This window comes from Nicotiana sylvestris, chromosome 5, assembly GCF_000393655.2.
Source record: "Nicotiana sylvestris chromosome 5, ASM39365v2, whole genome shotgun sequence".
NCBI lineage: Eukaryota > Viridiplantae > Streptophyta > Magnoliopsida > Solanales > Solanaceae > Nicotiana > Nicotiana sylvestris.
In genome coordinates this window covers 73,428,574-73,441,113 of record NC_091061.1, presented here as the reverse complement: position 1 = coordinate 73,441,113, position 12,540 = coordinate 73,428,574, and the positions used below count along the sequence as shown (strand labels likewise).

Sequence of the window (12,540 nt, the reverse complement as noted above, 5' to 3'; positions counted from 1 at the left end):
TGCTGGTTATCATCAGATCTGGATGGATGAGGAAGATGCTGAGAAAATGGCTTTCATTACGCCGTGGGGAGTGTACTGCTACAAGATGATGCCATTCGGCCTAAAGAATGCATGGGCTACCTACATGAGGGTCATGCCTACCATTTTCCATGATATGATACATAAGGAGATAGAGGTATATGTGGATGATGTTATTATCAAATCTAAGAAGGCCACTAACCACATAGAAGATCTGACGAAGTTCTTCAATAGACTCCGGAGATACAACCTGAAACTAAACCCCGCAAAATGCGCATTTGGGGTTCCTACTGGGAAATTGTTTGGGTTTATTGTGAGCCGCCGAGGAATAGAACTGGATCCATCGAAAGTCAAAGCCATTCAATAACTACCACCGCCAAGGAACAAGAAGGATGTGATGAGCTTCTTGGGAAGGCTTAACTACATTAGCCGATTCATAGCACAGTCTACAGTTATCTGTGAGCCAATCTTTAAGATGTTAAAGAAGGACGCCACCACCAAATGGACCGATGACTGCCAAAAGGCCTTCGACAAAATCAAGGAGTTTCTGTCAACACCACCAGTCTTAGTCCCGCCCGAGCCAAGTAGACCCTTATTACTCTACATTGTAGTGTTAGATGGAGCTTTTGGCTGCGTACTAGGGCAGCACGATGAAACAGGGAGGAAGGAGCAAGCAATTTATTATCTCAATAAGAAGTTCACCCCGTACGAGGCCCGGTATTCTCTATTGGAACGCACTTGTTGTGCTTTGACTTGGGTAGCTTAGAAGTTGAGAAATTACTTCTGCACCTATACTACATATCTTACATCGAGAATGGATCCCTTGAAGTACATGTTTCAGAAGCCCATGCCCACCGGTAAGTTAGCGAAGTGGCAAATCCTGTTGAGGGAGTTCGATTTTATTTACGTAACTCAAAAAGCGGTTAAGGGACAGGCACTGGCAGACCACCTTGCTGAAAACCCCGTGGATGGAGGATACGAACCCCTGAAAGTGTATTTTCCTGATGAAGATGTATCATTCATAGGAGAATACATTACGGAATCCTATGGCGGTAGAAGAATGTTCTTCGATGGAGAAGCAAACTTCAAAGGAGTTGGCATAAGAGCAGTCCTAAAAGCAGAAACTGGTCAGCATTATCCGGTGTCTGCCAAACTCAGGTTCCCCTGCACCAACAATATAGCCGAGTATGAAGCCTGCATCTTAGGACTCAAAATGGCCATTGACATGAACGTTCAAGAGCTACTAGTGATTGGAGATTCAGACTTGCTTATACATCAAGTACGAGGAGAATGGATGACCAAAAACTCCAAGATACTCCCGTATTTGCATCATGTATAGGAATTGAGAAAGAGGTTCACGAAGATGGAATTCTAGCATGTTCCTAGAATCCAGAATGAGTTCACTGATGCATTGGCTACCCTATCATCTATGATACAACATCCCGACAAGAGTTTCATTGATCCCATTCCGGTGAAAATCCATAATCAGCCAGCTTACTGTGCCCATGTTGAAGAGGAGGCAGACGGAAAGCCTTTGTTTCATGATATTAAGGAATATTTGGCAAAGGGAGAGTACCCGGAGCTTGCGAATCCCACTCAGAAATGCACACTTCGGAGATTGTCCAACAACTTCTTCACAGCGAAAGAACCTTGTATAGGAGGACTCCCGATTTAGGATTATTAAGATGTGTCGATGTAAAGGAAGCATCCAGGCTACTAGAGGAAATTCATGCTAGGACCTGCGGTCCACATATGAATGGTTTTGTCATATCAAAGAAGATACTCCGGGCTGGTTACTTTTGGATGACTATGGAAATGGGCTGCATCTAGTATGTCCAGAAATGCCACTGCTGTCAGATACATGCAGACATGATAAAGGTACCTCCAAGAGAGCTTAACACAACAAGCTCATCGTGGCCGTTTGTCACCTCGGGAATGGACGTTATTGGACCAATCGAGCCTGCCACTTCCAATGGACACAGGTTTATCCTAGTAGCCATTGACTATTTCACCAAATGGGTCGAAGAAGCATCTTACAAAGCAGTGACTAAGAAAGTCGTGGCAGACTTTGTCCGTTGTTTGTCGATTCAGAATTCCAGAGTCAATCATTACTGATAATGGCTCCAACCTCAATAGCGACTTGATGAAAGCTATGTGCGAAACTTTCAAGATTAGACACAAGAATTCCACAGCCTACATGCCTCAGATGAATGGAGTTGTAGAAGCCGCCAACAAGAATATCAAGAAGATATTGAGGAAAAAGGATAAAGAATCACAGACAGTGGCATGAGAAATTATCATTTGCTCTTCTGGGATATTGTACCACAGTCCGCACATCAACCGAGGCAACCCCCTATATGCTAGTTTATGGTACTGAGGCTGTCATTCCTGCTGAGGTGGAAATTCCTTCCCTAAGGATCATACAAGAAACTGAGCTCGACGACGCAGAGTGGGTAAAAAGTCGTTATGAGCAACAAGCCCTTTGTCACGACCCAAACCGATGGGCCGTGATGGGTGCCCGTTACCTTACTCAACCGAGTACCAACGTAACGTATATTTCTTATTACATCATCATATACACGTGGCATACGGGCCTAATAGGCCAACATGATCATTTATAAACTCAAAACATAAGCCGACAAGGCCGTACAATTTTTCACGTACACGACATATGTCTACAAGCCTCTAAGAGTACATAAATGCCATAAAGGTTGGGACTGAGTCCCACAATACCAAACAATACACGTCTAAATCATACTAACCAAACGAGTAACTCCGAAGCAAATGGAGCGCACCAACATCTTCTGCTGAGCTGATTGCCTACTTGGAGGACTCTCAACCTATCTATCGGGACCTGCGGGCATGAAACACAGCGTCCCCAGGCAAAAAGGGACGTCAGTATGAATAATATACTGAGTATGTAAGGCACATAAATAAATACATAAGAGACATGGAAGAAATATAGAGTACATGACTCAACCTGTAAGTCTGAATAACTTTGTAAATTATAAATTACTTTTAGCATCATGCATATGCGTATGAATGTCATGTCATGCATAGGTACATGTTTCATAACATCATCAGCCTCTGAGGGCATCTCATCATATTATATCGGTCACTGTGGGCAAAATCATCATCGTATACCAGCTGATCAGATGGTGGTGCGTATATAATGTCATAACCATTCTCATATCCCATTTACATATATATACATACATATATACACGTATATAATGCCATTTGAATCATATTTCAGCCACTTTGGGCAAATCATCATCATATACCAGCTGATCACGTGGTGGTGCATATATAACGCCGTAACCTTTTCCCATATCCCATTTACATATACTTACATATATACGTGTATATAACATCATCTGGTCATGGGTCAATGCACATGTATGAAATGCATGAAAAATACGTAATAATCTCAATATTCCTTCTGGATAAATTTTTCCAATTGCGTATTATTCTGAGACCGATGAGCAGAAGATAATATATTATGACACATGGAAATTCGAGAACATAGATATTTCTAGTACTTCTATAAATAGAGTCATTTATGGAATTTGTGCATTTGCACGTTTCGTTCGTATCGTATGGATCATGCCAAAGGAAATAAAGGATAGCCTTAACATACCTGAGCTGATTCTCTTAACAATCCCTCTAATCATACCCAAAGCTTCCTTAATGCTGCTAGACGTTGAATAACCAGAAAACATGCTATTGTATGTCACCATATCTGGTTTAATCCCTTCTTCCTTCATCTAATTTAAAAGATTACTAGCTTTTTTCAAAATGTCCCTTGCAGGAATAACCAGAAATTAATGATTTCCAACCACATGTATTTCTGTTTGTCATACAATCGAAAATAGCTTGAGCAGATGTCAAATCATCATTCTTCACATACATATCTACTAGTAAAGTTGCAACATGCATGTCATAGTCAAGTCCATTTATTATAACATGGCAATGGATCTCCTTACCATTATTCAAATAGCCTAATTCAGTCACAGCTTGAAGAGCACTGGTTATAGAGTTGCGATTTGGCTAATAACTAGCACTCTGCATTGTCCTCAGAATCGCCAAAAGCTCTCGATATGATCCATGAAGCAAATGACCAAGATAAAAGGCAATTCCAGGTTATTATGTCCTGTTTTATTTGGAAGGTCTCACGTTTCTCAAATTCTTTGCCAAATCACACATTTCAATTCATGCCATATAATATAATGACTTTAAGAGTCACCATTTCCTTAAGGTAAGGTTGCCACGTGGGGGTTAATCTTATCCAAATATATCCCCAATTAATTAGGTAATGTCCCGTTATCCGGTAATTAATCAATTACCCGTAAAATTGAGAAGTATTCCAACTTACTTAAAATACTACTCACTTTTCACATACCTTATACACCTTACTATTATGGTCATGTGGTACCTCGTATGGTACTAGTCCATAAATACCGAGTATTTTAGCTCGGGCCGTGTTTTATCCCAACATGCCAAACTTGGACAAAAATTCATTTTCTTTGACTTGCTTCCCCTCTCACCTTCACAAATTTACTTATTACATGTTTGAAAGAGCATAATTCTTATAATCTCCAAATAATCTTTTCCTTGGAGTGATGTCAATTACCTTACGACAAATTCAACGTACAATACTATAAGGTGCAACATCATCGTAATGTAGTACTGCAGGATGTGACATCTCACTTCCGGGCTTTTATTAATTTTATTATGGCGTATTTTCATGTACAAATATATGGGGTGTAACATCATTCCTCCATTTGGAACATTCATCCTCGAATGTTGACTGACGCGCTTATCGTTTTCATATAACATAGCTCTTGCAAATACTTTAGTAGCCCTCTGGCCATCTAGGCAACTGTTCTGTGAATAAGTCCAAAGGCCAGGGCATTCCCCCCTTTAAGCCCTTTTCCCACACCATGACTTGTGATCAAATTCCTTCTAATCTCGTAACTGTTGCTACCTTCCATCATGCATCTTCTACGATACTGACCTTGTAAGTGTGCCTATGCGACTCTCCTCTACTTTTTCCTTCAGCTTTTATCCAATCCTGAAGTTCTTCGCTTGGTATTTTGTCGAACTTACGAATATTGCTATATCTTATTTTATAGACCTGGTTATCCATTTGTATGACTTTACTGCATCTACATAGGACATACTATACCATAACTCTTACCTCGATTTCTCCTTACTGAGGTCTGCTACCAAATCCCAGGTTACTTTCATTGCTTATCCCATACTTATAAATATATGTTCTCTAATGCTTCCACATTACTATTCATCTTAAGAATGACGGCCTAATCTCCTCTCATACTTTATAACTTTTATCCATCTATTGTTGATTCACCTCAATTTTGATCCATAATCCACCCCTGATAACTTAACCTTTTATGTAATATTGCTGCTAGGATTCATGTTTTATCGGGGAACATCTGAAATGATTAGATTGATCCACCTGGAGTGATACCCTGCTTTCAAAACCGTATCTCACGGCATCCCAATGTGATTCACATTGCGTGGGTATTTTAATCCTGTCCAATTCATGAGATCCCTTTCTTTTATTCGTCAGATCATTACTCAATCGAAGGCCCAAACGTCATCTTTTTGTCTATAATAATTACTCCCCCATTCTATTAATAGGGAAGCATTCCATCTCTTCTGAATGTTATTAGTTTTATATTCCTTTGAGTTCATTCAGGCTATACTGAACTTCATATAACTTAGAGAAACAATTAGCTTTCTTGTTTTTATGGGTTTAATATCGAGGACTTATCCATTCTCATCACCTTCTCACTCGCCCTTTCTCGTTCTTACTCCTGTCATAAAACTTTGTGTCTTTACTATACTTTAGCTTTGGACCTATACATATCTATTTATACTATTCGCGGCTTTCTTTCAACTTGCTTGCACCATAGATTTCCTTATGTTGTTCTGGAACATCAAGTGAGACATCACATTGCCTCTAACCCCTCTTTTACTCTCATAATCAGGCTTTTCGATACCTAGACCATATGCTGGAAGATATGCTACTAACGACGCTGCTATCATTCATGGATATTGAATCCCCGCATTTCTAGCCTTCTATCCCAAGTATGGAATATTCTCAACCTTCTGCTTTTGAGTATCTCGTACATTGTTCACCTTTACCTTACTTTCCTTAAAGCCTCACATCACATCTTATATTTATGACCTCCCCTCCCTATACGTATAATTCACATCCACGTCTTGAAATTCTATTATAATACATGCACCTCTTTACACAATCTCGTGAGAGCTTCACACTAACTTCTTATGAGGTTGGGACACTTCTAACTGGCTTTATCATAGAGCCATTATAGAATATGGCTATTGCATTATCTCTCTATTACCTTTGATAGTAAGAGTGATTCTGCAATGTTCCCAATCATGATTTCTATAATTTTCAGGCTCCAATAATCAGATTCCTAATTTACTTCGTTGATGTATCTTTTTGGTTTCCTCCTTCGTCTGATCAGCCTTTATGTTGGCTTAAGCTACCTCCCGATATGCGGTTCATGGTATTAGTTATTACTTTAGCCTTTCATGGACACTATGAAAAACCACGATACAATCTTCTAATAATTCATTCCTTTGTCTATGACTTGGGCTCAATTTTTTCTTTTAACTTATGCCGGAATCTTTTACAGCCATATGATTGTGAACATATATGTTGCATGGATAATACTCTGAACTCTTAAGTGAGTTCATAACGTAACCAACTCTGGATCATTGATCGAATAATTTCTTTCATTTTATTTTAGCTATTACTTTTCGTGGCCTTTCTGCCCTTTGTTGTATCCATATTTAGCTTATCTTAGTGCACACGCATGCCAGAACTTTCATGCAACTCACATGATCTCAAATATTACTTTTGACTTTACTTCCCGTTCATTAGCCATGATAGGTGCCACTTTCCTTTGTAGTGCTCATAATGTTGTTGTGAGAATGTTATTATACGACCATTTCCTCTTTAGGTCGTTGTGCTTAGATTGAAGCCTTCTTCCTTGTTTCCTCATCTAGTTTTTCGTTGTAGTACTTAGGGATACCCCTTGACTCCCGTAAAGCTACGAGCTTATTACAGACCTTTTGATGCCCTTCCTTGCTTATAATCATCCGTAGTTGCTTACCTCCGTGCCCTTATGCTTGTAGGGTTGCTTTTGAACTAATATTTTGACTGCCTTCTTGGTGGTACTTTCTTTTTATCCCCATAACACTTATACGGTACCTTTAACTACCCTGACTCCTATTTGAATATATCTCAATTATTATAATGACATTATTGCAAGGCTGAATTCTCCATGTTGGGGTTCACTACCTTTATCTTGCATGATCTATTGATTTGTCTGTAACTTCTTGTCTAGTCATGACTAGGCTCTTCTTGAATCAACTACTAATTACTCATCGGCCCATTCTCATATCCATATTCTGCATAATCTTTCTTGGGTTATTTCCTTGTCTTAATTTACCTTACGTACTGTCTCCTTATCTATCAATAACATCCCATGTAGGAACCCTTATTTCTTTTTGGATAAGTGCAACCTCATCTATTTCTCATTTTTTTTATCGCATTCTTCCTTTATTATTCCATATTCCCCCTTTAGGGGAGTACTAAGACTTGGAGATATGACGACCTGCCTATAGATGTTTTTTCTCTTCATCTTTGGTGTCCTTTCACTTTATCAATTACCTTTACTCGCCTTGAGGTAATCCTTCTGTACCAAGGATAACAAAATCCCTCACTCGCGATGGTGACACTTAGTGTAACTGGTACATACAGTACCTTAAGCTTAACTTTGCTCATATTATTTGCTTTAGGGAAGTGTCGTCTCGAAATGACCATTCTTTGAATTTCTTATGAATCTTCTTATGTTGTCCATTCTATGATTGACGGGACACAATCTAAAATTCTCATGATGCCAACCATTATCAAATCACTCATTCACTAATTCAAGTTTAGTTTATCTTGCTCACCAGACCATACTGATTTTTATTATTCTATGTCCAACTTTTCCTTCCGGCAGTTGCGCTGGAGTCACGAACTTATTTCTTGAAATGAGGATATGACTTTATGGCCTATACTCTTTTTGTTGTCTCAAGGCCTGTAACCTCTCGTCTTTTCCTTTACTTGACTATAGATTCTGTAATATTGTCATCTTCTTAATCTGCCTTCGTCATCCATGCATCACACCTTACTCAAAATACTTCATTAACTCTCTTCTTATTTCCCACTAACATTTATGTCTATAACTTTATTCTTGGTAACTCGAACAAGACATTCCTTTGCTTTTATCTCCCCTTGCTCCATCTACTGGCTCTTCGAGTTGTCTAACATTCTTTCTCTACTAGGGATGGGATCCTTACTAAGGTAATATTTATCCCTTCCAGGCTTTCAGTGCCTATCTTTGTAGTGCTCATATCTAGCTTTACTATTTTAGAGTGCGTCATCTGGATGTCTCACAAGGAGATCTATTAGCACATTTGCAATATCCTTCGGAAATATCAAATGACGCAAATAATTCATCCATTATTTTGGGTTATTTTAACCCCAACTGGATCCTGATATCCCGTACTTATCTTAACTATACCTGTTAGCCCCCACAAGGCATAACTGAAATAGGTGCGACCAATTATATATACCTCTATTACTGTTGAATATAAATCAAAAGGCTTATGTTCCTTAGCCTGAATTATAAACGTTGTTAACCTTCATTAACTGGGCTCCTCGTATCCTTCTTCATCTTGCTTCTTTTGCTTGTTGAAACTTGTATTTATCTTGTGAATCTCTCATTGTCTTTCACCATAAAGATGGATAGGCATTCTTGCCTTAAGCTTCTTATCAGGAAGCTTACACCTTTAAGTACACCCATGATCTACTAAAGACCTCACATTTACTTATCGTAGGCATCATACAAAAATCCAATTCCTCTGACTCAGCTCTTTCTCAACTATCTCTCTTTCCATTCTTCTTTCCGGATGTAGGTATCGTCTTATTAAGAATGAAATAGAATTTCGGAGTTTGAATTCTTATAAGTGAGCTCTAGCACACAATCTAGAGTAAGAAAAAAAGAGTGACAATCTTAAATGCCTTGTAGCCTCCTTCTTATAAGTGTGGTGCACGACACACCCATAAACAAGACTCTACTAGATACGACTTGTAGACTCCCTAGGACAGAACTGCTCTGATACCACTTTAGTAATGACCCAAACCGATAGGCCGCAGCAGGTGCCTAGTACCTTACTCAACCGAGTACCAACGTAACATATATTTCTTATTACATCATCATATAAACGTGGCATACGGGCCTAATAGGCCAACATGATCATTTATAAACTCAAAACATAGGCCGACAAGGCCGTACAATCTTTCACGTACACAACATATGTCTACAAGCCTCTAAGAGTACATAAATGTCACAAAGGTCGGACAGAGTCCCACAATACCAAACAATACACGTCTAAATCATACTAACCAAACGAGCAACTCCGAAGCAAATGGAGCACACCAACATCTTCCGCTGAGCTGATAGCCTACTTGGAGGGATCTCGACCTGTCTATCGGGACCTGCGGGCATGAAACACAGCGTCCCCAGGCAAAAGGGACGTCAGTACAAAAAATGTACCGAGTATGTAAGGCACATAAATAAATACATAAGAGACATGGAAGAAATATAAAGTACATGACTCAACCTGTAAGTCTGAATAACTTTGTAAATCATAAATTACTTTTAGCATCATGCATATGCGTATGAATGTCATGTCATGCATAGGTACATGTTTCATAACATCATCAGCCTCTGAGGGCATCCCATCATATCATATCGGCCACTGTAGGCAAAATCATCATCGTATACAAACTGATCAGATGGTGGTGTGTATATAACGCCATAACCATTCACATATCTCACTTACATATATATATAGATATACATATATATACATATATATGTGTATATAGCGCCGTTTGAATCATATTTCAGCCACTGTGGGCAACATCTTCATCATATACCAGGTGATCACGTAGTGGTGCGTATATAGTGTCGTAACCTTTTTCCATATTCCATATATATATATATTTACATATATATGCGTATATAACGTCATCTGGTCATGGGTCAATGCACATGTATGAAATGCATGAAAAATACGTAATAATCCCAATATTCCTTCTAGATAAATTTTTCCAATTGCGTATAATTCAGAGACCCACGAGCAAAAGATAATATATTATGACACATGGAAATTCAAGAACATAGATATGTCTAGTATTTCTATAAATAGAGTAATTTATGGAATTTGTGCATTTGCACGTTTCGTTCGTATCGTATGGATCATGCCAAAGGAAAGAAAGGATAGCCTTAACATACCTGAGTTGATTCTCTTAACAATCCCTCTAATCATACCCAAAGCTTCCTTAATGCTGCTAGACGTTGAATAACCATAAACCATGCTATTGTATGTCACCATATCTGGTTTAATCCCTTCTTCCTTCATCTAATTTAAAAGATTACTAGCTTTTTTCAAAATGTCCCTTGCAGGAATAACCAGAAATTAATGATTTCCAACCACATGTATTTCTGTTTGTCATACAATCGAAAATAGCTTGAGCAGATGTCAAATCATCATTCTTCACATACATATCTACTAGTAAAGTTGCAACATGCATGTCATAGTCAAGTCCATTTCTTATAACATGGCAATGGATCTCCTTACCACTATTCAAATAGCCTAATTCAGTCACAACTTGAAGAGCACTGGTTATAGAGTTGTGATTTGGCTAATAACCAGCACTCTGCATTGTCCTCAGAATCGCCAAAAGCTCTCGATATGATCCATGAAGCAAATGACCAAGATAAAAGGCAATTCCAGGTTATTATGTCCTGTTTTATTTGGAAGGTCTCACGTTTCTCAAAGTCTTTGCCAAATCACACATTTCAATTCATGCCACATAATATAATGACTTTAAGAGTCACCATTTCCTTAAGGTAAGGTTGCCACGTGGGGGTTAATCTTATCCAAATATATCCCAATTAATTAGGTAATGTCCTGTTACCTGGTAATTAATCAATTACCCACAAAATTGAGAAGTATTCCAACTTACTTAAAATACTACTCACTTTTCACATACCTTATACACCTTACTATTATGGTCATGTGGTACCTCGTATGGTACTAGTCCATAAATACCGAGAATTTTAGCTCGGGCCATATTTTATCCCAACATGCCAAACTTATACGAAAATTCATTTTCTTTGACTTGCTTCCCCTCTCACCTTCACAAATTTACTCATTACTTGTTTGAAATAGCATACTCCTTATAATCTCCAAATAATCTTTTCCTTGGAGGGATGTCAATTACCTTACGACAAATTCAACGTACAATACTATAGGGTACAACATCATCGTAATGTAGTACTGCGGGATGTGACATCTCACTTTCGGGATTTCATTAATTTTATTTTGGCGTATTTTCATGTATAAATATATGGGGTGTAATACACTTATAGACGGAAAGAGAATGAATGCAGTCTGTCATGGTCAACTCTATCAGAAAAGAATGTCCAGAGTCTTCAACAAAAGAGTCAAGCCAAGACAGTTCGCACCGGGATAGCTGGTGTTAAAGAAAATTTTCCCGCATCGAGATGAAGCCAAAAGGAAGTTATCTCCCAACTGGCAGGGTCCATACATGGTTCACCGGGTTTTGATAGGACGAGCCTTCATACTTGCAGAATTGGACGGAGAAGTCTTGCCAAAGCCGATCAATTCAGATGCGGTCAAGTATTACTATGTGTAATCTTTATGCTTTCCTTATATGATGTAAATTGAACTACACCTGACCTGATTCCCGTTTAAGAGGGGATACGTAGGCAGCCCTATGGATTCGGTCACAATTCAATAAAAATTTCATTTCCCCCCGCAATTGGAAACTGGGGTAGAATTTTGAGGAGGACCCTCAAAATTCCAAAGTAATTTCAGCCAATCGACGTACGAGCAGCAGTCAGAAACGTCGACTCATCAAACTGGGGTAGAATTTTGAGGGGTACCCTTAAAATTCCGTAGCAGGAGAGGTTGCAATGTCCTAAACTACGTCATAGTCGTCGGTTCATCTAAAAGTTATTTTTTTAATTTATGTCATACTTTTACAAAAATCATGCATGTTATTATTGAAACTGCTTTGTTTAGCAACGCTGCCCCAATAATACAGGCAGTATCACCAGATCAAAGCTGCACGAGTCAAGCAAAGCCAGCGGGGATACGAACTAACCTTCCCCTTACAAAACTCACGATTTTTCTTTGGATGTAGGCACTAGGATTGCGAAATCGTTAAACATATTGTACGCCCATGGGACAAACATTGTTCAAGAATACAACTCTCAGAACCGTTGCACTTGCCAATATTTGCTATCAGCACACACCAGTGATGTTCCATATGTCACAATACTCCTAGTAATCACAACGCCACAATCTGCTATCAGCTAAGAA

At 38.8% G+C, this 12,540-nt stretch overlaps 1 protein-coding gene across 1 annotated transcript; it reads right to left on the bottom strand.

Moving 5' to 3' along the window:
• Positions 1-3,801: 3,801 nt before the first annotated feature.
• LOC138868818 (pentatricopeptide repeat-containing protein At4g01030, mitochondrial-like) lies at positions 3,802-10,551 on the bottom strand. Its single transcript, XM_070146389.1, has 2 exons — positions 10,425-10,551; positions 3,802-4,019 (listed from the first exon to the last, which is right to left on the bottom strand). Exons 1-2 carry the CDS (start codon positions 10,549-10,551, stop codon positions 3,802-3,804), a joined length of 345 nt encoding a protein of 114 aa, XP_070002490.1.
• Positions 10,552-12,540: the final 1,989 nt, after the last annotated feature.